This window comes from Dermacentor andersoni, chromosome 11 (genome assembly GCF_023375885.2).
Source record: "Dermacentor andersoni chromosome 11, qqDerAnde1_hic_scaffold, whole genome shotgun sequence".
In the NCBI taxonomy this organism is placed as follows: domain Eukaryota; kingdom Metazoa; phylum Arthropoda; class Arachnida; order Ixodida; family Ixodidae; genus Dermacentor; species Dermacentor andersoni.
The window spans coordinates 124,311,449-124,337,412 of NC_092824.1; the positions used below are offsets into that span (position 1 = coordinate 124,311,449).

Consider the following 25,964-nt stretch of genomic DNA (forward strand, 5'->3'; position numbering starts at 1 on the left):
ATCACGGCAGCTGCTTGCAACTCCATAAACGAATGCCCTTTCAAGCTAAGCTTGCATTGCTCCACTCTTGTTGGTGTTGCCGTTGCCGTACAAAAAAACACGAGCTGTGCGAAAACAACAAAAAAAATGCGTGGCTCTGCTATCGCAAACACCGGAGACCAGCGGAGATGGGGCAAGGCCACTAAAGTAGCGCCAAACGCACACTTAATCTAACATTTGCTGGGCTTCCCCGAGCTCCACTGGTCTCTGATGTCTGCGATAGCAGAGCCACGCATAATTTTTTAAAGCGAAAGCTTTACTAACCGCGTCGAGCCGAATTTCGCCGTCGCCAGCAATTTGACCTTCATTTGACCGCAGGTGCGCCGTTGCCTTGGCAACGCATCACGTGACTCGCCGCGCCGAGCTCCGCCGCCTGCTTGGCGCATGCGCTCTCCGCTGCTGGGTCGCCGCCTGACCACGTGACTCGCCGCGCCTTTCGCCGCGCTCGCCTATTCAGTGCGAGCTTGGCGATGGATGAGAGGTAGGCCGGGCCGTCTTCTCTGAGCATTGCACGGTAGCGGGCGGCTTTGAGCCGTCGTCGCCAAGTGGCGTCTGACCACCCCGCGGGCATCGCCCGGCGAGCTGCTTCACTGAAGAGGGTCCGGAATGCAACAGACGTCGCACCGTCGAGATCAATGTAGCGACCGCGTTCGCGCCTTGTCCTTTTGTGCTTCGACGCTGCGCCCGTTCGCGACGTCTCTTTGCATGTCTAGCACATGTGCTTTCCCTGTGATACAACAAATGTCGAACGATGCGTGTCTATTTAAACTTTCTTCACGTCGGTGTCTTCTGAGAATCGTTCGGGAAGCGCGACGCGTCGATCTGCAAGCCACTCCAACGCCGCTTCGTAGAAGCAAAGACGCTGGAGTCTCGGTGAGCATTACTTCGTTTTCTATTGCATGTCTGCCTTCCTCCGCAGCAGGGCGCATTCTTGCTCCATGCTACCAAGCCACGCATTTTTTTCCACTGCGAGAAAGAAGACCGCCGAAGCGAGCGTGCGGGTTTAGAGCAATGACGTCACACCACCTGCGTCCAGGCTGTGCCGCTCCTTCTCCGCTAGGCTCCACCCACCCTCGCCGCGTCGCTATTCTGCGCGATGCTATTTTTATACTCTGCTTTCACTCTCTCTAAGCTCTGTTTCACCCAGCTTAGCAAAGCTGCGGACGTCAAGAGCAACCCAGCGAAGTTCTAACAGCTCCGATGTAAAAAATTGGCAGTGGCTTAGCTCAGCTATGCCAGGATATACGTAGCGTAAAGGTACGGTTACCTTTGGTTAATTTTCAAGTCTTTTGCGCCGACTGGCAGCGGCTCGACTCTTTTTAACCTCCATGTCGAGCGCGCTGCATCAACCGTCTCTCTCGCGCATTTCATTTATACGCACGGTGTGCCCTCCTCGCGCATGCGCAGTGCCGCGCGGCGCCGCAATCGTAAAGGCGCGTTGTGCGACGTTATCGGCGCGCGGGCGAGCGTCGGAGCGCGTTGGCCTGGTTGGCCGCGTCTGGTTACGTTGGGGGCGCCATTGCGTCGAACCATGGGTTGAACTATAGGCGCTATTGTTCTCGCCAGCGTGACGTAACGTGTGCGCTCGTTCACGCTACGTCAGCCAATATTTAGGCCTTAAATGCAGCAGCGGACGCACACGGCGCCGGCGCGTCTGCGGAGACTGCGACGTCACACCTCTGGAATGCGCCGCAGTCGGCGAGGGCGACGCATGCGCAGTATGGCAGGCGCACACGCACGCGAAGGTTGGCTCCAACCCGCGTAGTGTAGCTTTACGCTACAAAATTGTTTGTAGGGCTGCGGATCCGAACCAACGACTTGTGAGATCACCACGCTAACCGATTCAGCCACTGGTGATTCATCATACGCGGCCTTTAAAGCGAAGTTTTATATGCATGAAGTGAACGCAACGCAAGGTGCGAGCCAATCAAAGGCGTCCCCTCCCTCCAGAGAAGGGAAAGGGTGATTGCGTGTTCGCTCGCCTCGCGGCCGCCGTTTCCCGCCAGTTCTCAGGCCCTGCAGTCAGGTGGGGAAGCTGCGTTTGGTTTGTTCTGCCGCAGAGCAGGCTGCGTTCAAGGAACGGCAGTGGGAGCGGGCCGCGCGTCGTGCGTTCGGCCGAAGAACAGGTGGGGTTGCATGAACGCCTCCGGGAGCTCGCTCGAGAAAGGGCTTGTCGTTGGTGTGCCGGCTACATTCAGCATTAACAACGCACACCATAACAATAGAGTGCGGATTCAGTGGATTCCGAGTCACACAGGGATCAGAGGTAACAAAGTAGCACATGTCACATCCAGCGCAAACCTCCCGGGCCCTCCTTTGTGGTGACCGGACCCGCTAAGTCTGAATGAGCAACACGCTTTCGCGCGAGCGGGAAGGCGGGAAAAACTTGACGATTTACGAAGCAACTCCATTAAGTATCCACAAGCAGACACACATGAATCGAAGAGGGGCGGTACTACGGAGGCGTGCGCAGACGCACTCTCTCTCATCCCCACACTTACAGCACTACATGCAAGGTTTGCCTGGTAAACCTGCTTGCATAGCACGTGGCGGCTTCCCGGATAATGCTCACATTCTGTAGGATTATCCGGGGAGCAATCCCGCTTTTCAGGCTAGCCTTGCCAAATTCTCACCCACCCGTAGACCTGCGACACTTGAGGAGTGGCTGGCGGACTCCGACTATGTACAAGCCATGTTCGAGCTCATCACGACGCTCGGCTTGGCAGACAACTAGAACAAAGCGGGTGAACCCGGTCCGGGACTCTTGAATAAAGTTTATTCTCTCTTTCTCTCGCCGTGACGGAGCGCGAAGCCGACGCGTTACGACAACGAGGAGCCGCGGATCCCGAACTTCGATTGCAGCCCTATTCACAGTAGCGGAAGGGCCGTCAATTTCTTTTTTCTCAGACACCTGGCAGTTAGCCATGCCAGGTGCGTATTCCACTGAGGGAAGTAGATTCAATATGCCATCTTTCGGAAAACTTCGAGCAATATAACAATACAGCGGTAAGTGCAAAATGTTTTTTTTTTTCGAACACCTTAAGCGAAATATGCGCGTCCGTGTATACAGACACCAAGAAAACAAACGAAGGAACAGCCGTAGCTTAATATGCGCGCATGACTTCCTCCGCCTTCGTGTGGCTGCTCTAAACTGACCCGCTTGCGCAGACGAAACGCACACGCAGGAGGCGTCTCTCTCTTTACTGCGGCTGGTAGTAGTAAGCGGGGTAGCTGTAGGGCGGCGGGGGCACCAGCGAAGGCTGATGCTGGCTGGCCTGTGCGTACGACGACGACGACGCCTCCGTGGGGTCCACGTAACTGGAGACCTTGCGGGGCTTGTCCGAGGGCGGTGGTTGCGAGGCGGCCCGTATCCCCTTCATGAAGTCTCGCGTCGTGGCCACCACAAGCAGCAGGCCGATGGAGGCGAGCAGTGCCACGCCGCCGATGACCACCACATTGCGGCGCACCGAGCTCAGCACGCTGTCCAGACAGCTGTCGCCGTAGATCTGCTTTTTCGCCTCGTCCCAGCTCTTTGATAGCACGTTCCTACCGCAGCCTGGGTTGTAAATGTGATATACTCGCGAATTGGGTTTGTCACAGAAATGGAACGGAAAATACTGCATAACTTGGCCAAGACCTTTATATGTGTTTTTTGCACACGTGCTACAAAGCGCTGCCTAAACACATAGAACGTTTAAGTTTTCAAGACACCGATATGGCGTGTCCTCCGATAGCTGCCTCATAAACTGTTGCGTTCATTAGGCCTTTACGTCAATTAGCGGCTTTTAACGTTTTTCTTGCGTGCCGCTAACGCTGGGTCTTGGTATATGCACGAAAGTACGTAGACTCTGAGTACCCTGCGCAACACAATGCAAAGAAACAATCTGTACCCAAAGTACAACGTACCAGATTTGAATGCCCTAATAACAAGCATTTCTCCGCATAGAAAAACATCCTTAAGAGGAAGCGAAGCCTGCTCGTTCCAAGCTTGTTGCTTCGAAGGCGACCGTGGGAACGACATAAAAAAAAAATAAGCAAGCCAACTTAAAATGGCCTCTCTTTTCCACTAGAGGTCGGCACTTTTTTTCTGCGAATATTGCCAGATATGTGGGTCCTTCATTTATACTCGAACAACACATCTGCCCCTCAAGCAGGTGATGCTGTCGCCATGTACATTCATTGTCTATGTGCAAATGAAGCCTGAAGACGGGGAGTGCACGCGCCGTGAACATATGAGCCTGACATTCACCCCTCAAGTAGCAGTGGGCGTCACCATCAACATTCGTTGCCTATGTGCGAATGAAGGCAAGGAACGGAGAGCGCAGCCGCCGAGCACATATGAGCCTGACAAACAGCTGCCCCTCAAGCAGCAATGGGCGTCGCCATCAACATTCGTTGCTTATGTGCAAATGAAGGCAAGGAACTGAGAGCGCAGCCGCCGAGCGCATATGAGCCTGACAAACAGCTGCCCCTCAAGCAGCAGTGGGCGTCGCCATCAACATTCGTTGCTTATGTGCAAATGAAGGCAAGGAACTGAGAGCGCAGCCGCCGAGCACATATGAGCCTGAAAAACTAATGCCCCTCAAGCAGCAGTGGGCGTCGCCATCTACATTCGTTGCTTATGTGCAAATGAAGGCAAGGAACTGAGAACGCAGCCGCCGAGCGCATATGAGCCTGACAAACAGCTGCCCCTCAAGCAGCAGTGGGCGTCGCCATCAACATTCGTTGCTTATGTGCAAATGAAGGCAAGGAACTGAGAGCGCAGCCGCCGAGCACATATGAGCCTGACAAACAGCTGCCCCTCAAGTAGCAGTGGGCGTCGCCATCAACTTCGTTGCTTATGTGCAAATGAAGGCAAGGAACTGAGAGCGCAGCCGCCGAGCACATATGAGCCTGACAAACAGCTGCCCCTCAAGTAGCAGTCGGCGTCGCCAGCAACATTCGTTGCTTATGTGCAAATGAAGGCAAGGAACTGAGAGCGCAGCCGCCGAGCACATATGAGCCTGACAAACAGCTGCCCCTCAAGTAGCAGTCGGCGTCGCCTTCAACATTCGTTGCTTATGTGCAAATGAAGGCAAGGAACTGAGAGCGCAGTCGCCGAGCACGTATGAAATGGGCGTCGCCATCAACATTCGTGGCTTATGTGCAAATGAAGGCAAGGAACTGAGAGCGCAGCCACCGAGCACATATGAGCCTGACAAACAGCTGCCCCTCAAGTAGCAGTGGGCGTCGCCATCAACATTCGTTGCTTATGTGCAAATGAAGGCAAGGAACTGAGAGCGCAGCCGCCGAGCACATATGAGCCTGACAAACAGCTGCCCCTCAAGTAGCAGTGAGCGTCACCATCAACATTCGTTGCTTATGTGCAAATGAAGGCAAGGAACTGAGAGCGCAGCCGCCGAGCACATATGAGCCTGACAAACAGCTGCCCCTCAAGTAGCAGTCGGCGTCGCCATCAACATTCGTTGCATATGTGCAAATGAAGGCAAGGAACTGAGAGCGCAGTCGCCGAGCACATATGAGCCTGACAAACAGCTGCCCCTCAAGCAGCAATGGGCGTCGCCATCAACATTCGTTGCTTATGTGCAAATGAAGGCAAGGAACTGAGAGCGCAGCCGCCGAGCACATATGAGCCTGACAAACAGCTGCCCCTCAAGTAGCAGTGGGCGTCGCCATCAACATTCGTTGCTTATGTGCAAGTGAAGGCAAGGAACTGAGAGCACAGCCGCCGAGCACATATGAGCCTGACAAACAGCTGCCCCTCAAGTAGCAGTGAGCGTTACCATCAACATTCGTTGCTTATGTGCAAATGAAGGCAAGGAACTGAGAGCGCAGCCGCCGAGCACATATGAGCCTGACAAACAGCTGCCCCTCAAGTAGCAGTGGGCGTCGCCGTCAACATTCGTTGCTTATGTGCAAGTGAAGGCAAGGAACTGAGAGCGCAGCCGCCGAGCACATATGAGCCTGACAAACAGCTGCCCCTCAAGTAGCAGTGGGCGTCGCCATATACATTCGTTGCTTATGTGCAAATGAAGGCAAGGAACTGAGAGCGCAGCCGCCGAGCACATATGAGCCTGACAGCTGCGCCTCAAGTAGCAGTATGCGTCACCATGTACATTCGTTGCCTTTGTGCGAATGAAGGCAAGGAACTGAGCGCAGCCGCCGAGCACATATGAGCCTGACAAACAGCTGCCCCTCAAGTAGCAGTGGGCGTCGCCATCAACATTCGTTGCTTATGAGCAAATGAAGGCAAGGAACTGAGAGCGCAGCCGCCGAGCACATATGAGCCTGACAAACAGCTGCCCCTCAAGTAGCAGTGGGCGTCGCCATCAACATTCGTTGCTTATGTGCAAATGAAGGCAAGGAACTGAGAGCGCAGCCGCCGAGCACATATCAGCCTGACAAACAGCTGCCCCTCAAGCAGCAGTGGGCGTCACCATCAACATTCGTTGCCTATGTGCAAATGAAGGCAAAGAACTGAGAGCGCAGCCGCCGAGCACATATGAGCCTGACAAACAGCTGCCCCTCAAGTAGCAGTGGGCGTCACCATATACATTCGTTGCTTATGTGCAAATGAAGGCAAGGAACTGAGAGCGCAGCCGCCGAGCACATATGAGCCTGACAAACAGCTGCCCCTCAAGCAGCTGTGGGCGTCGTCATCAACATTCGTTGCTTATGTGCAAATGAAGGCAAGGAACTGAGAGCGCAGCCGCCGAGCACATATGAGCCTGACAAACAGCTGCCCCTCAAGTAGCAGTGGGTGTCACCATATACATTCGTTGCTTATGTGCAAATGAAGGCAAGGAACTGAGAGCGCAGCCGCCGAGCACATATGAGCCTGACAAACAGCTGCCCCTCAAGTAGCAGTGGGCGTCGCCATCAACATTCGTTGCTTATGTGCAAATGAAGGCAAGCAACTGAGAGCGCAGCCGCCGAGCACATATGAGCCTGACAAACAGCTGCCCCTCAAGTAGCAGTGGCTATCACCATCAACATTCGTTGCCTATGTGCGAATGAAGGCAAGGAACGGAGAGCGCAGCCGCCGAGCACATATGAGCCTGACAAACAGCGGCCACTCAAGTAGCATTGGGCGTCGCCATCAACATTCGTTACTTATGTGCAAATGAAGGCAAGGAACTGAGAGCGCAGCCGCCGTGCACATATGAGCCTGACAAACAGCTGCCCCTCAAGTAGCAGGGGCTGTCACCATCAACATTCGTTGCCTATGTGCGAATGAAGGCAAGGAACGGAGAGCGCAGCCGCCGAGCACATATGAGCCTGACAAACAGCGGCCACTCAAGTAGCATTGGGCGTCACCATCAACATTCGTTGCCTATGTGCGAATGAAGGCAAGGAACTGAGAGCGCAGCCGCCGAGCACATATGAGCCTGACAAACAGCTGCCCCTCAAGTAGCAGTGGGTGTCGCCATCAACATTCGTTGCTCATGTGCAAATGAAGGCAAGGAACTGAGAGCGCAGCCGCCGAGCACATATGAGCCTGACAAACAGCTGCCCCTCAAGCAGCTGTGGGCGTCGTCATCAACATTCGTTGCTTATGTGCAAATGAAGGCAAGGAACTGAGAGCGCAGCCGCCGAGCACGTATGAGCCTGACAAATAGCTGCCCCTCAAGTAGCAGTGGGCGTCGCCATCAACATTCGTTGCTTATGTGCAAATGAAGGCAAGGAACTGAGAGTGGAGCCGCCGAGCACATATGAGCCTGACAAACAGCTGCCCCTCAAGTAGCAGTGGGCGTCGTCATCAACATTCGTTGCTCATGTGCAAATGAAGGCAAGGAACTGAGAGCGCAGCCGCCGAGCACATATGAGCCTGACAAACAGCTGCCCCTCAAGTAGCAGTGGGCGTCACCATCAACATTCGTTGCCTATGTGCGAATGAAGGCAAGGAACTGAGAGCGCAGCCGCCGAGCACATATGAGCCTGACAAACAGCTGCCCCTCAAGTAGCAGTGGGCGTCACCATCAACATTCGTTGCCTATGTGCGAATGAAGGCAAGGAACTGAGAGCGCAGCCGCCGAGCACATATGAGCCTGACAAACAGCTGCCCCTCAAGTAGCAGTGGGTGTCGCCATCAACATTCGTTGCTCATGTGCAAATGAAGGCAAGGAACTGAGAGCGCAGCCGCCGAGCACATATGAGCCTGACAAACAGCTGCCCCTCAAGTAGCAGTGGGCGTCGCCATCAACATTCGTTGCTTATGTGCAAATGAAGGCAAGGAACTGAGAGCGCAGCCGCCGAGCACATATGAGCCTGACAGCTGCGCCTCAAGTAGCAGTATGCGTCACCATATACATTCGTTGCCTTTGTGCGAATGAAGGCAAGGAACTGAGAGCGCAGCCGCCGAGCACATATGAGCCTGACAAACAGCTGCCCCTCAAATAGCAGTGGGCGTCGCCATCAACATTCGTTGCTTATGTGCAAATGAAGGCAAGGAACTGAGTGGAGCCGCCGAGCACATATGAGCCTGACAAACAGCTGCCCCTCAAGTAGCAGTGGGCGTCGCCATCAACATTCGTTGCTTATGTGCAAACGAAGGCAAGGAACTGAGAGCGCAGCCGCCGAACACATATGAGCCTGACAAACAGCTGCCCCTCAAGTAGCAGTGGGCGTCGCCATCAACATTCGTTGCTTATGTGCAAATGAAGGCAAGGAACTGAGAGCGCAGCCGCCGAGCACATATGAGCCTGACAAACAGCTGCCCCTCAAGTAGCAGTGGGCGTCGCCATCAACATTCGTTGCTTATGTGCAAATGAAGGCAAGCAACTGAGAGCGCAGCCGCCGAGCACATATGAGCCTGACAAACAGCTGCCCCTCAAGTAGCAGTGGGCGTCGCCATCAACATTCGTTGCTTATGTGCAAATGAAGGCAAGGAACTGAGAGCGCAGCCGCCGAGCACATATGAGCCTGACAAACAGCTGCCCCTCAAGCAGCAGTGGGCGTCACCATCAACATTCGTTGCCTATGTGCGAATGAAGGCAAGGAACGGAGAGCGCAGCCGCCGAGCACATATGAGCCTGACAAACAGCTGCCCCTCAAGTAGCAGTGGGCGTCGCCATCAACATTCGTTGCTTATGTGCAAATGAAGGCAAGGAACTGAGAGCTCAGCCGCCGAGCACATATGAGCCTGACAGCTGCGCCTCAAGTAGCAGTATGCGTCACCATATACATTCGTTGCCTTTGTGCGAATGAAGGCAAGGAACTGAGAGCGCAGCCGCCGAGCACATATGAGCCTGACAAACAGCTGCCCCTCAAGTAGCAGTGCGTGTCACCATCAACATTCGTTGCCTATGTGCGAATGAAGGCAAGGAACTGAGAGCGCAGCCGCCGAGCACATATGAGCCTGACAAACAGCTGCCCCTCAAGTAGCAGTGGGTGTCGCCATCAACATTCGTTGCTCATGTGCAAATGAAGGCAAGGAACTGAGAGCGCAGCCGCCGAGCACATATGAGCCTGACAAACAGCTGCCCCTCAAGTAGCAGTGGGCGTCGCCATCAACATTCGTTGCTTATGTGCAAATGAAGGCAAGGAACTGAGAGCGCAGCCGCCGAGCACATATGAGCCTGACAAACAGCTGCCCCTCAAGCAGCAGTGGGCGTCGCCATCAACATTCGTTGCTTATGTGCAAATGAAGGCAAGGAACTGAGAGCGCAGCCGCCGAGCACATATGAGCCTGACAAACAGCTGCCCCTCAAGTAGCAGTGGGCGTCGCCATCAACATTCGTTGCTTATGTGCGAATGAAGGCAAGGAACTGAGAGCGCAGCCGCCGAGCACATATGAGCCTGACAAACAGCTGCCCCTCAAGTAGCAGTGGCTATCACCATCAACATTCGTTGCCTATGTGCGAATGAAGGCAAGGAACGGAGAGCGCAGCCGCCGAGCACATATGAGCCTGACAAACAGCGGCCACTCAAGTAGCATTGGGCGTCGCCATCAACATTCGTTACTTATGTGCAAATGAAGGCAAGGAACTGAGAGCGCAGCCGCCGTGCACATATGAGCCTGACAAACAGCTGCCCCTCAAGTAGCAGGGGCTGTCACCATCAACATTCGTTGCCTATGTGCGAATGAAGGCAAGGAACGGAGAGCGCAGCCGCCGAGCACATATGAGCCTGACAAACAGCGGCCACTCAAGTAGCATTGGGCGTCACCATCAACATTCGTTGCCTATGTGCGAATGAAGGCAAGGAACTGAGAGCGCAGCCGCCGAGCACATATGAGCCTGACAAACAGCTGCCCCTCAAGTAGCAGTGGGTGTCGCCATCAACATTCGTTGCTCATGTGCAAATGAAGGCAAGGAACTGAGAGCGCAGCCGCCGAGCACATATGAGCCTGACAAACAGCTGCCCCTCAAGCAGCTGTGGGCGTCGTCATCAACATTCGTTGCTTATGTGCAAATGAAGGCAAGGAACTGAGAGCGCAGCCGCCGAGCACGTATGAGCCTGACAAATAGCTGCCCCTCAAGTAGCAGTGGGCGTCGCCATCAACATTCGTTGCTTATGTGCAAATGAAGGCAAGGAACTGAGAGTGGAGCCGCCGAGCACATATGAGCCTGACAAACAGCTGCCCCTCAAGTAGCAGTGGGCGTCGTCATCAACATTCGTTGCTCATGTGCAAATGAAGGCAAGGAACTGAGAGCGCAGCCGCCGAGCACATATGAGCCTGACAAACAGCTGCCCCTCAAGTAGCAGTGGGCGTCACCATCAACATTCGTTGCCTATGTGCGAATGAAGGCAAGGAACTGAGAGCGCAGCCGCCGAGCACATATGAGCCTGACAAACAGCTGCCCCTCAAGTAGCAGTGGGCGTCACCATCAACATTCGTTGCCTATGTGCGAATGAAGGCAAGGAACTGAGAGCGCAGCCGCCGAGCACATATGAGCCTGACAAACAGCTGCCCCTCAAGTAGCAGTGGGTGTCGCCATCAACATTCGTTGCTCATGTGCAAATGAAGGCAAGGAACTGAGAGCGCAGCCGCCGAGCACATATGAGCCTGACAAACAGCTGCCCCTCAAGTAGCAGTGGGCGTCGCCATCAACATTCGTTGCTTATGTGCAAATGAAGGCAAGGAACTGAGAGCGCAGCCGCCGAGCACATATGAGCCTGACAGCTGCGCCTCAAGTAGCAGTATGCGTCACCATATACATTCGTTGCCTTTGTGCGAATGAAGGCAAGGAACTGAGAGCGCAGCCGCCGAGCACATATGAGCCTGACAAACAGCTGCCCCTCAAATAGCAGTGGGCGTCGCCATCAACATTCGTTGCTTATGTGCAAATGAAGGCAAGGAACTGAGTGGAGCCGCCGAGCACATATGAGCCTGACAAACAGCTGCCCCTCAAGTAGCAGTGGGCGTCGCCATCAACATTCGTTGCTTATGTGCAAACGAAGGCAAGGAACTGAGAGCGCAGCCGCCGAACACATATGAGCCTGACAAACAGCTGCCCCTCAAGTAGCAGTGGGCGTCGCCATCAACATTCGTTGCTTATGTGCAAATGAAGGCAAGGAACTGAGAGCGCAGCCGCCGAGCACATATGAGCCTGACAAACAGCTGCCCCTCAAGTAGCAGTGGGCGTCGCCATCAACATTCGTTGCTTATGTGCAAATGAAGGCAAGCAACTGAGAGCGCAGCCGCCGAGCACATATGAGCCTGACAAACAGCTGCCCCTCAAGTAGCAGTGGGCGTCGCCATCAACATTCGTTGCTTATGTGCAAATGAAGGCAAGGAACTGAGAGCGCAGCCGCCGAGCACATATGAGCCTGACAAACAGCTGCCCCTCAAGCAGCAGTGGGCGTCACCATCAACATTCGTTGCCTATGTGCGAATGAAGGCAAGGAACGGAGAGCGCAGCCGCCGAGCACATATGAGCCTGACAAACAGCTGCCCCTCAAGTAGCAGTGGGCGTCGCCATCAACATTCGTTGCTTATGTGCAAATGAAGGCAAGGAACTGAGAGCTCAGCCGCCGAGCACATATGAGCCTGACAGCTGCGCCTCAAGTAGCAGTATGCGTCACCATATACATTCGTTGCCTTTGTGCGAATGAAGGCAAGGAACTGAGAGCGCAGCCGCCGAGCACATATGAGCCTGACAAACAGCTGCCCCTCAAGTAGCAGTGCGTGTCACCATCAACATTCGTTGCCTATGTGCGAATGAAGGCAAGGAACTGAGAGCGCAGCCGCCGAGCACATATGAGCCTGACAAACAGCTGCCCCTCAAGTAGCAGTGGGTGTCGCCATCAACATTCGTTGCTCATGTGCAAATGAAGGCAAGGAACTGAGAGCGCAGCCGCCGAGCACATATGAGCCTGACAAACAGCTGCCCCTCAAGTAGCAGTGGGCGTCGCCATCAACATTCGTTGCTTATGTGCAAATGAAGGCAAGGAACTGAGAGCGCAGCCGCCGAGCACATATGAGCCTGACAAACAGCTGCCCCTCAAGCAGCAGTGGGCGTCGCCATCAACATTCGTTGCTTATGTGCAAATGAAGGCAAGGAACTGAGAGCGCAGCCGCCGAGCACATATGAGCCTGACAAACAGCTGCCCCTCAAGTAGCAGTGGGCGTCGCCATCAACATTCGTTGCTTATGTGCGAATGAAGGCAAGGAACTGAGAGCGCAGCCGCCGAGCACATATGAGCCTGACAAACAGCTGCCCCTCAAGTAGCAGTGGCTATCACCATCAACATTCGTTGCCTATGTGCGAATGAAGGCAAGGAACGGAGAGCGCAGCCGCCGAGCACATATGAGCCTGACAAACAGCGGCCACTCAAGTAGCATTGGGCGTCGCCATCAACATTCGTTACTTATGTGCAAATGAAGGCAAGGAACTGAGAGCGCAGCCGCCGTGCACATATGAGCCTGACAAACAGCTGCCCCTCAAGTAGCAGGGGCTGTCACCATCAACATTCGTTGCCTATGTGCGAATGAAGGCAAGGAACGGAGAGCGCAGCCGCCGAGCACATATGAGCCTGACAAACAGCGGCCACTCAAGTAGCATTGGGCGTCGCCATCAACATTCGTTACTTATGTGCAAATGAAGGCAAGGAACTGAGAGCGCAGCCGCCGAGCACATATGAGCCTGACAAACAGCTGCCCCTCAAGCAGCTGTGGGCGTCGTCATCAACATTCGTTGCTTATGTGCAAATGAAGGCAAGGAACTGAGAGCGCAGCCGCCGAGCACATATGAGCCTGACAAACAGCTGCCCCTCAAGTAGCAGTGGGCGTCGCTATCAACATTCGTTGCTTATGTGCAAATGAAGGCAAGGAACTGAGAGCGCAGCCGCCGAGCACATATGAGCCTGACAAACAGCTGCCCCTCAAGTAGCAGTGGGCCTCGCCATATACATTCGTTGCTTATGTGCAAATGAAGGCAAGGAACTGAGAGCGCAGCCGCCGAGCATATATGAGCCTGACAAACAGCTGCCCCTCAAGTAGCAGTGGGCGTCGCCATCAACATTCGTTGCTTATGTGCAAATGAAGGCAAGGAACTGAGCGCAGCCGCCGAGCACATATGAGCCTGACAAACAGCTGCCCCTCAAGTAGCAGTGGGCGTCACCATGTATATTCGTTGCTTATGTGCAAATGAAGGCAAGGAACTGAGAGCGCAGCCGCCGAGCAGATATGAGCCTGACAAACAGCTGTCCCTCAAGCAGCTGTGGGCGTCGTCATCAACATTCGTTGCTTATGTGCAAATGAAGGCAAGGAACTGAGAGCGCAGCCGCCGAGCACGTATGAGCCTGACAAATAGCTGCCCCTCAAGTAGCAGTGGGCGTCGCCATCAACATTCGTTGCTTATGTGCAAATGAAGGCAAGGAACTGAGAGTGGAGCCGCCGAGCACATATGAGCCTGACAAACAGCTGCCCCTCAAGTAGCAGTGGGCGTCGTCATCAACATTCGTTGCTTATGTGCAAATGAAGGCAAGGAACTGAGAGCGCAGCCGCCGTGCACATATGAGCCTGACAAACAGCTGCCCCTCAAGTAGCAGTGGGTGTCGCCATCAACATTCGTTGCCTATGTGCGAATGAAGGCAAGGAACTGATAGCGCAGCCGCCGAGCACATATGAGCCTGACAAACAGCTGCCCCTCAAGTAGCAGTGGGCGTCACCATCAACATTCGTTGCCTATGTGCGAATGAAGGCAAGGAACTGAGAGCGCAGCCGCCGAGCACATATGAGCCTGACAAACAGCTGCCCCTCAAGTAGCAGTGGGTGTCGCCATCAACATTCGTTGCTCATGTGCAAATGAAGGCAAGGAACTGAGAGCGCAGCCGCCGAGCACATATGAGCCTGACAAACAGCTGCCCCTCAAGCAGCTGTGGGCGTCGTCATCAACATTCGTTGCTTATGTGCAAATGAAGGCAAGGAACTGAGAGCGCAGCCGCCGAGCACGTATGAGCCTGACAAATAGCTGCCCCTCAAGTAGCAGTGGGCGTCGCCATCAACATTCGTTGCTTATGTGCAAATGAAGGCAAGGAACTGAGAGTGGAGCCGCCGAGCACATATGAGCCTGACAAACAGCTGCCCCTCAAGTAGCAGTGGGCGTCGTCATCAACATTCGTTGCTCATGTGCAAATGAAGGCAAGGAACTGAGAGCGCAGCCGCCGAGCACATATGAGCCTGACAAACAGCTGCCCCTCAAGTAGCAGTGGGCGTCACCATCAACATTCGTTGCCTATGTGCGAATGAAGGCAAGGAACTGAGAGCGCAGCCGCCGAGCACATATGAGCCTGACAAACAGCTGCCCCTCAAGTAGCAGTGGGCGTCACCATCAACATTCGTTGCCTATGTGCGAATGAAGGCAAGGAACTGAGAGCGCAGCCGCCGAGCACATATGAGCCTGACAAACAGCTGCCCCTCAAGTAGCAGTGGGTGTCGCCATCAACATTCGTTGCTCATGTGCAAATGAAGGCAAGGAACTGAGAGCGCAGCCGCCGAGCACATATGAGCCTGACAAACAGCTGCCCCTCAAGTAGCAGTGGGCGTCGCTTCAACATTCGTTGCTTATGTGCAAATGAAGGCAAGGAACTGAGAGCGCAGCCGCCGAGCACATATGAGCCTGACAGCTGCGCCTCAAGTAGCAGTATGCGTCACCATATGCATTCGTTGCCTTTGTGCGAATGAAGGCAAGGAACTGAGAGCGCAGCCGCCGAGCACATATGAGCCTGACAAACAGCTGCCCCTCAAATAGCAGTGGGCGTCGCCATCAACATTCGTTGCTTATGTGCAAATGAAGGCAAGGAACTGAGAGTGGAGCCGCCGAGCACATATGAGCCTGACAAACAGCTGCCCCTCAAGTAGCAGTGGGCGTCGCCATCAACATTCGTTGCTTATGTGCAAACGAAGGCAAGGAACTGAGAGCGCAGCCGCCGAACACATATGAGCCTGACAAACAGCTGCCCCTCAAGTAGCAGTGGGCGTCGCCATCAACATTCGTTGCTTATGTGCAAATGAAGGCAAGGAACTGAGAGCGCAGCCGCCGAGCACATATGAGCCTGACAAACAGCTGCCCCTCAAGTAGCAGTGGGCGTCGCCATCAACATTCGTTGCTTATGTGCAAATGAAGGCAAGCAACTGAGAGCGCAGCCGCCGAGCACATATGAGCCTGACAAACAGCTGCCCCTCAAGTAGCAGTGGGCGTCGCCATCAACATTCGTTGCTTATGTGCAAATGAAGGCAAGGAACTGAGAGCGCAGCCGCCGAGCACATATGAGCCTGACAAACAGCTGCCCCTCAAGCAGCAGTGGGCGTCACCATCAACATTCGTTGCCTATGTGCGAATGAAGGCAAGGAACGGAGAGCGCAGCCGCCGAGCACATATGAGCCTGACAAACAGCTGCCCCTCAAGTAGCAGTGGGCGTCGCCATCAACATTCGTTGCTTATGTGCAAATGAAGGCAAGGAACTGAGAGCTCAGCCGCCGAGCACATATGAGCCTGACAGCTGCGCCTCAAGTAGCAGTATGCGTCACCATATACATTCGTTGCCTTTGTGCGAATGAAGGCAAGGAACTGAGAGCGCAGCCGCCGAGCACATATGAGCCTGACAAACAGCTGCCCCTCAAGTAGCAGTGGGTGTCGCCATCAACATTCGTTGCTCATGTGCAAATGAAGGCAAGGAACTGAGAGCGCAGCCGCCGAGCACATATGAGCCTCACAAACAGCTGCCCCTCAAGTAGCAGTGGGCGTCGCCATCAACATTCGTTGCTTATGTGCAAATGAAGGCAAGGAACTGAGAGCGCAGCCGCCGAGCACATATGAGCCTGACAAACAGCTGCCCCTCAAGCAGCAGTGGGCGTCGCCATCAACATTCGTTGCTTATGTGCAAATGAAGGCAAGGAACTGAGAGCGCAGCCGCCGAGCACATATGAGCCTGACAAACAGCTGCCCCTCAAGTAGCAGTGGGCGTCGCCATCAACATTCGTTGCTTATGTGCGAATGAAGGCAAGGAACTGAGAGCGCAGCCGCCGAGCACATATGAGCCTGACAAACAGCTGCCCCTCAAGTAGCAGTGGCTATCACCATCAACATTCGTTGCCTATGTGCGAATGAAGGCAAGGAACGGAGAGCGCAGCCGCCGAGCACATATGAGCCTGACAAACAGCGGCCACTCAAGTAGCATTGGGCGTCGCCATCAACATTCGTTACTTATGTGCAAATGAAGGCAAGGAACTGAGAGCGCAGCCGCCGTGCACATATGAGCCTGACAAACAGCTGCCCCTCAAGTAGCAGGGGCTGTCACCATCAACATTCGTTGCCTATGTGCGAATGAAGGCAAGGAACGGAGAGCGCAGCCGCCGAGCACATATGAGCCTGACAAACAGCGGCCACTCAAGTAGCATTGGGCGTCGCCATCAACATTCGTTACTTATGTGCAAATGAAGGCAAGGAACTGAGAGCGCAGCCGCCGAGCACATATGAGCCTGACAAACAGCTGCCCCTCAAGTAGCAGGGGCTGTCACCATCAACATTCGTTGCCTATGTGCGAATGAAGGCAAGGAACGGAGAGCGCAGCCGCCGAGCACATATGAGCCTGACAAACAGCGGCCACTCAAGTAGCATTGGGCGTCGCCATCAACATTCGTTACTTATGTGCAAATGAAGGCAAGGAACTGAGAGCGCAACCGCCGAGCACATATGAGCCTGACAAACAGCGGCCACTCAAGTAGCATTGGGCGTCGCCATCAACATTCGTTACTTATGTGCAAATGAAGGCAAGGAACTGAGAGCGCAGCCGCCGAGCACATATGAGCCTGACAAACAGCTGCCCCTCAAGTAGCAGTGGCTGTCACCATCAACATTCGTTGCCTATGTGCGAATGAAGGCAAGGAACGGAGAGCGCAGCCGCCGAGCACATATGAGCCTGACAAACAGCGGCCACTCAAGTAGCATTGGGCGTCGCCATCAACATTCGTTGCTTATGTGCGAATGAAGGCAAGGAACTGAGAGCGCAGCCGCCGAGCACATATGAGCCTGACAAACAGCTGCCCCTCAAGTAGCAGGGGCTGTCACCATCAACATTCGTTGCCTATGTGCGAATGAAGGCAAGGAACGGAGAGCGCAGCCGCCGAGCACATATGAGCCTGACAAACAGCGGCCACTCAAGTAGCATTGGGCGTCGCCATCAACATTCGTTACTTATGTGCAAATGAAGGCAAGGAACTGAGAGCGCAACCGCCGAGCACATATGAGCCTGACAAACAGCGGCCACTCAAGTAGCATTGGGCGTCGCTATCAACATTCGTTACTTATGTGCAAATGAAGGCAAGGAACTGAGAGCGCAGCCGCCGAGCACATATGAGCCTGACAAACAGCTGCCCCTCAAGTAGCAGTGGCTGTCACCATCAACATTCGTTGCCTATGTGCGAATGAAGGCAAGGAACGGAGAGCGCAGCCGCCGAGCACATATGAGCCTGACAAACAGCGGCCACTCAAGTAGCATTGGGCGTCGCCATCAACATTCGTTGCTTATGTGCGAATGAAGGCAAGGAACTGAGAGCGCAGCCGCCGAGCACATATGAGCCTGACAAACAGCTGCCCCTCAAGTAGCAGGGGCTGTCACCATCAACATTCGTTGCCTATGTGCGAATGAAGGCAAGGAACGGAGAGCGCAGCCGCCGTGCACATATGAGCCTGACAGATCTGATTGACAACCACGAGTAGGGCCGCCGTCTGTCAGCCCATTTCCCACAGCAGTGAGAAACTTTCGGAAAGCGTACCGGCGCTCCTGACCCGGCAGCAGGACTCGGGGACGGAACATCGCTCGTGGCTGGGGTTGCCGGGTGCACATCGGTAGCGGCCGTTTCGGTCCCAGTCCTGGTAAGCGAGGGGTCCGATGCCGCAGCACTGGAAGCTGTGCTGCATGTGGTCCACCAGGTCGTCCCAGTCGGCGCTGTGCCTGTAGTACCTCACCAGGTCCGGCTGCATGTACCTGCGCGCGCGCACTGCACCCTTCGCCGAGAATGGACGTGCCTCCGTGCGCTTCGGTGTCTTTCATTGCGTCCCGTAGCCACGTGCGCTACTTTTGGCCTACGCTTTACTTCGGTGGCTGAGGCCGAAGTGCGTGTCACCCCTATGCTGGCGGCAGATGCTAAGCGGTCGCGTCATTCAGTGGGGAACGTGTAAATTGACTGCTGAGCAACGCGTCTTGATTCGGCCTTCGCGTGATTTCATCATCACCGAAAAGTTCGATTCTTTGGTCACCTTTATTTATACACATTAAACCTACCTTTCTTTACCTAGCTTTCTTTGTATGTATTTTGTAAATATATCTTTCGCCTACATCTCGCCTCCGTCACAATATGTAGTGAAATGTTTATAAAGTTCTTATCGCAGGAATGCGCTTTCGTCCACTAAAATCATTTTTGAGGTAGCCATGCACTAAGACTTAATCTTGATACGTGTCAAATATGGCTTCATTCGGCAAAGTAGCTGAGGTTTGAAATAGACTTTTCTAACTAAACTCTCCTTTAAATCACCATTGCGTACGCACGTGTCTCTTATTTTTTATTTGGTTAACAATAAATGATTGTCACGATGGTTGGGAAAAAAGGTGACATATAGTCATCTGACTAGGCCTGTGCACAAGCATCAGTCTCCCGAGAACACACGGAAAACGAAGAATTGTCACATAAGTTAGCCTTAATGGGAAAGAGCAAGCAGCTTAAAAATCCAAAGCACTTCGTGGTAAACGGCTTTTTTAAAAGCGGGATTCGTTGTCTATGCACATGCTGCGATATTAAAAGGACAATAAAGGCACGTCAAAGACAATAAATACTAAGTCAACGTGGACTGTTTGAATACCATTCCAGAAACCTCGCAGTGCTTGTTTCGTGCGAGGAAAATACTCAGTTTACGAGGGAATTGCATCTGAAGGGTCCGAGCACCTTTTTCGAAATTCAAATATCTCGCCACCGAACCGGGGAATTGGTGACGTTGAATACACCATCACCACCGAGCGAAGACCGAGCCGCGGATTCGCCGCTGCAGCTGCTTCCTGGTCAAGTGGCGTAGACCGTTCGGGCATCGCCTGACATCACGTGGAAGCTGAATTCTCTGCTACTTGCAATTGAGTTGGTGCGAGTTTCAGGGGCCGGCAAAACCAGCGCAGCACTACGCCGTGCTGAAACTACTGAAATGCGAACGTGTGGCCGCTGCGGAGCCGAGCGAAAACTTTTCGACCGCCCGCGTCGTTGTCAAGGGTAATTCCAAATAGTTCTTTTTTTTTCTTCTAAAAATGACATAAACTGGACAAGTAGCATTTTATTTTGACTGATAATACAATACAATGGTGTTTATTGCAACGAGTGGTTGAATACTGGTGACAGAATTTAACTGTGGAGTGCTTTCGTCATCGGTCAAGTACTTGAATGTCCCGGGGAAGTCTCTAGTCATATCCTGTATTTACCTCAATTTCTCGATTATTAAAGCTCTGTTCGTGATAATAATTACATCTTGGAGATTCTCGAGCACTAATCTATCACTTTAGCCTCACTTAATATTCGCCTTTAGTGTCCCTTTAAACGTGTGTACGCCAGTTTCGAAAGGCCGAAGCAACCATGGCCTCAAAGTCACCGAATATGCATACACTAGATGATTTTTTTCTTGTAAAAAAATGTAATGTCAGAGCCTTCGTAGCAGAGTGTGAACGCAAGAAAGGACATTTATCGATTGTCACATGGAGAATTCAAAAGTTAGAGCGAACAGGATCATATGCCGGGTCACTGGAAATTAGTAAGGCTTAAGCACAAAAATAAAAAAGAAGACGAAGCTTAATGCCCTCTTTCTCTGTAAAATGTAAAAGCAAATGTGATCCATTGTAGAGTATCCCTTCCTGAAACCTGCCTGTTCCCTTGGTTGACTAAAGTACAGTGTTGGCCTTATTCTATTTGAGACTATTTTGGTAAATATTTTATATAATACTAGGTGTAAGCTAATGGGTCTATAATTTTTCAGTTCTTTAACGTCTCCCTTTTTGTGGATTTGTATAACGTTTGCATTCTTCCAGTTTTCTGGGACCTTTGCATTCGATAGACACTTCGTATATAGAGCGGCCAGTTTTTTCAGCATTATGTCTCCTCCATCTTTAATTAAATCGACTGTTATTCCATCTCCTCCTGCCGCTTTCCCCTGTTCCATGCCTTGCAAAGCCCTTCTGACCTCATCTGTAGTTATAGGAGGAATTTCTGTATACTGTTCATTATTGTTTCGAACAGAGTTAACCTGAGTCCTCTGGGTACAGGTCAGTATAGAATTCTTCCACTGCTTTTATTATACCTTCGAGAATGCTGATGATATTACCCTGCTTATCGTTCAGTGCATACATCTTGGTTTGTCCTATGCCAAGTTTTCTTCTCACTTATTTCAGGCTGCGTCCATTTTTTACTCCTTATTTAGTCTTTCTCACGTTATAATTTCGAATATCATTTATTATCGCTTTGTTAATCTGTTTTGACAGCTCCGCGAATTCTGTCTATCTCTTGAGTTGGACACTTCTATTCTTTGTCGTTTCTTTATTCGATCCTTTGTTACTTGGGATAGCTTGCCTACTGGTTGCCTTGGTGCCTTGCATCCCACTTCTACTGCTGCCTTTGAAGCCAGCCTAATTACGGTTTCATTCATTACGTCTATGTCATCTTCATCTCTCTGTTCTCTTGCTGCATATTTGTTTGCAAGCACCAGCCTGAATTTATCTGCTTTTACCCTTACTCGCTCTAGGTTTACCCGTTTCTTCTTGGCCAATATTACTCTTTCCCTCTTCAAATTGTGGTGAAACCTAGCTCTCACTAACCTATGATCCCTGCACTTTACCCAACGTATCACTTCTACATTCTGCACTATGCTAGGATCAGCAGAAAGTATGAAATCAATCTTATTTCTTGTTTCGCCATTAGGGCTTTTCCAGGTCCACTTTCTGTCGGTACGCTTCTTAGAGTAGAGTAGAGTTTTCAGAACAGAATAATATGCGGATAATGAATACCTTTTTCCGCAAGCGGGTTAGCCGAAAGTGGACGTGGAGGAGCCCGAATGGCGAGACTAGAAATGAAATCGACTTCATACTCTGCGCGAACCCTGGCATCATACAAGATGTAGACGTGCTTGGCAAGGTGTGCTGCAGTGACCATAGGATGGTAAGAACTCGAATTAGCCTAGACCTGAGGAGGGAACGGAAGAAACTGGTACATAAGAAGCCGATCAATGAGTTAGCGGTAAGAGGGAAAATAGAGGAATTAAAGATCAAGCTACAGAACAGGTATTCGGCTTTAACTTAGGAAGAGGACCTTAGTGTTGAAGCAATGTACGACAATATTATGGGCGTCATTAAGGAGTGTGCAATAGAAGTCGGTGGTAACTTCGTTAGACAGGATACCGGCAAGCTATCGCAGGAGACGGAAGATCTGATTAAGAAACGCCAATGCATGAAAGCCTCTAACCCTACAGCTAGAATAGAACTGCAGAACGTTCCAAGTTAATCAACAAGCGTAAGATAGCTGACAGAAGGAAGTAAAATATAGATAGAATTGAGCATGCTTGCAGGAACGGAGAAAGCCTAAAAACAGTGACGAAACTAGGAATAGGCAAGGATCAGATGTATGCGTTAAGAGACAAAGCCGGCAACATCATTACTAATATGGATGAGATAGTTCAAGTGGCTGAGGAGTACTATAGAGATTTACACAGTACCAGTGGCACCCACGAAGATAATGGAAGATGGAATGGTCTAGAGGAATTTGAAATCCCACAAGTAACGCCGGAAGAAGTGAAGAAAGCCTTGGGAGCTATGCAAAGGGGCAAGGCAGCTGGGGATGATCAGATAACAGCAGATTTGTTGAAGAATGGTGGGCAGATTGTTCTAGAAGAACTGGCCACCCTGTATACGCAATGCCTCATGACCTCGAGCGTACCGGATTCTTAGAAGAACGCCGACATAATATAGTCCTCCATAAAGAAAGAAAAGAACAATATCCCAATAAAGAAGGGCGTCAGGCAGGGAGATATCATCTCTCCAATGCTATTCACAGAGTGTTTTCAGGAGGTATTCACAGACCTGGATTGGGAAGAATTGGGGTTATATAAGAGGTAATGGAGAATACCTCAGTAACTTGCGATTCGCTGATGATATTGCCTTGCTTAGTAACTCAGGGGACCGATTGCAATGCATGCTCACTGACCTGGAGAGGCAAAGCAGAAGGGTGGGTCTAAAAATTAATCTGCAGAAAACTAATGTTTAACAGTTTTGGAAGAGAACAGCAGTTTACAATAGGTAGCGAGGCACTGGAAGTGGTGAGGGAATACATCTACTTAGGGCAGGTAGTGACTGCGGATCCGGGTCATGAGAATGAAATAACCAGAAGAAAAAGAATGGGCTGGGGTGCGTTTGGCAGGCATTCTCAAATCATGAACAGCAGGTTGTCATTATCCCTCAAGAGAAAAGTGTATAACAGCTGTGTCTTACCAGTACTCACGTAGGCAGAAACCTAGAGGCTTACGAAAATGGTTCTACTTAAATTGAGGAAGACGCAACGAGCTATAGAAAGAATAATGATGGATGTAAAGTTAGGAGGGGGGGGGGGGGGGCAGAAGAGAGCAGATTGGGTGAGGGAACAAACGCGAGTTAATGACATCTTAGTTGAAATCAAGAAAAAGAAATTGGCATGGGCAGGGCATGTAATGAGGAGAGAAGATAACGGGTCTTCATGAAGGGTTACGGACTGTATTCCAAGAGAAAGGAAGCGTAGCAGGGGGCGGCAGAAAGTTAGGTGGACGGATGAGATTAAGAAGTTTGCAGGGACAACATGGCCACAATTAGCACATGAACGGGGTATTTGGAGAAGTATGGGAGAGGCCTTTGCCCTGCAGCGGGCGTAGCCAAGCTGATGATGATGACGATGAAGCCTCGCTAGTGCTAATCCCACTGAGGCCGATAATATTTCAAATATTGTCTGATAGTTCCTCAAAGAGTCTTGCTAAGCTAGCCTCACTCGAGAGGGTTCAGGTCTTAAACGTTGCAACGGTCAGTTTCCATTTTGGCGGCCTGTCCGGACCCAGAGATTCTTAGCACCCTCTGCTGCATTACAGGTCTGACCGCCGCCTTGGTCAGTTGCTCCGCAGCTGCTGGGGACTGAGGGCCATTGGTTAATTGTAGATATCATCAGGGAGGTTGTGGCTGAATACTGCACCAGGGAGGGCAATTCCTGTTCTGATGACGGAGTGTCTTTGTTGAGGCTTAGTGGGCCTTCCTAATTTGGTTGTACCTGGATTAGTATAGCCCCACTCGCTCTCGGCATTATTAGCCGGTGTCAGGCGTCACTCCAAGCCTGCAGATGTAGTGCACTAGAGGAGGTCAAATTCAGGCACACTACCGCTAGTTTAAAGGAAAAAAAATCACAGAAGGCTTCGAACTTCTGACTACCGCTACCGAGCATTCGACATAGCTCAGTCAGATAATCCCGCAGGCGGCGAGGCTACCTTATCGCCGAAAAGTACAGCCAAGAGGGCCCTACATGCCTAAGAGATCCGTTGATTCAACGTTGGTACAATCAAAAATACGCTAGAAGGAATAACTGCAAATGTGGAGGAAAGGAATGGACGCAAATACGATCGTTCTGACGTGATGAAAATCTGTATGTTAACTTTACAAGTGGTGGCGTCGCTAGTTGCTTTTTCTTTATTCTTTGCGTGAATGCTGTAAAACCTTCTCGTCACTTTTCTGTGTTCCTTTTGTGCGAAAATTTAGCATCATCAAAGAAAGCCCGTTATGGCAGCGCGCCTCGTAAGTTCCTGCAGATAAATTCGTGAACATTGTAGTGGTATGGAGTGTGCGGTGCTAACATCTATTCACGCATTAGTTTCCCCGAAAACGTGTACAAGCTCTGTATGAGCTAGCTTCTATGTATGTAGGCTCACAAAGAGAGAATCGCGGCATGTGCAGATGTTAGGAATTTGTCAACCTTATATTTTCTAGTGTTGTCACTACAAAGTATCTGCACCAGCAACCGAAAACGACACGGGGCACCGGCCGTCTCCATCCCGATCAGGTTCGGAGGAGTTCATCGAACTGCCAGTTTCCTAGAAGTGTTGCCAGAGATGTTGCTGGTTTTCAGCACTCAACCTTGACATTTCTGCGCTGTCAACTGGACCTTGACCTTGAGAGGGAAAAAGGTACCCTCTCAGTTCAAGTGCGTGTTCGTGACTTACAATGACCCTATACCAAGGTTCCCGGATGGATGCGATCTTGACCACCACTGGCAGCCTTCAGAATTCCACAGAACTGCTGGCCCTTGCCCAGGAGACCGGTTTTACGCAGCTTGGACTGCTTCGACGAAAGAGGAAAGCGTCGCGGTTGTCGTCAGCACCGGTCTTTCCTCGTTCCTGCCGACGATGCCCAAAGGGATTTAAGGCACAGCCGGCCCAGTGTTAGGGAGAGAGAGACGCCACCAGCCGCCTCGCCTGTCTGGTGCGCTCTTCGGTGCCGCTACTTGCATGCTAGAGTCTGTTCACTGATTTCCTCAAAACATGTAAATACGTGTATAAAGTTTTCTTCCGTCCCTGAACTTGTCCTGATGACTACCGCGGCACGGCACCAACTCGACAACACATCGGTCACGAAACCCCAGCCGCAACAGGTGCCCCAATACTGTTCTAAAGCTCTCTAATATTAATCTCGAAACTGGTGCCATCCTTAATTCGTTCCAAGTGAATCCGCCGTGCGAACTCTCCGGCTACAATTTGTATCTTGAAGGGGTTGCGCAAAACGTGTAACACAAAAAGCAGGAAAGACTCGGGACAGCGCTGTCCTGTGTTTTTCCTGCTTTTGTATTATGGATTCTATTACACATTCTATTATGGATTCAAACCAACTAGCCTGTGAACGTGTTTAAATAAATTAACCAGCACGGTGTCACGCGCGCACAGGTAAACATAACACACATCGCTCGATGACAGCGGAAACTGTCTGTGAAAATGCTAGGAATCGCGGCAGCGGCTGCGAGCCAATTGACCTCCGTGCATCCGTCGCTTCAACGCGTACGAAACGTCGAAAGCAAGCGCATACGAAGACCGGCACTACGCGCACTCCGCAAACATTGCAAATTGCTTTGAAGATGAGGCCCGCGCGGGCACGCACTTTAGCCGCGACGCCGCAGGTCGCTTTCCGGACACACGAGCGCCGGCGACGCGTCCCTGCGGCGTCCGCGATTCGCGTGGCCAGCGCCGTAGCAGACGCCGCGGTTGATGTCTTGTCAACGTCAAGGACAAAGACAGGTTCCGTGGCATTGTATATGAGATACCGTGTGTGGACTGCAATTATGTCTACATTGGTGAAAGCGGAAATTTCGAGCGGCGCCTAAAGGAGGACAGGAACGATGTGAGAAAAAAAGTCACTTCCAGTGCACTCGCTGAACACGCAGAAGCCAAACAGCA

At 52.0% G+C, this 25,964-nt stretch overlaps 1 protein-coding gene across 1 annotated transcript in view; it reads right to left on the reverse strand.

Annotated features, from left to right (window-relative positions):
- Positions 1-2,714: 2,714 nt before the first annotated feature.
- Positions 2,715-25,964, reverse strand: part of LOC126539348 (tetraspanin-33-like) — a 35,300-nt gene continuing 12,050 nt past the window's right edge. Inside the window, exons 3-4 of the mRNA XM_050186169.3 lie at positions 18,263-18,474; positions 2,715-3,595 (exon numbers count right to left, since the gene is read on the reverse strand). Coding sequence (XP_050042126.1) covers positions 3,240-3,595; positions 18,263-18,474 — 568 coding nt within the window. The 3' untranslated portion in view covers positions 2,715-3,239. The remainder of the gene's footprint in view (positions 3,596-18,262; positions 18,475-25,964) is intronic.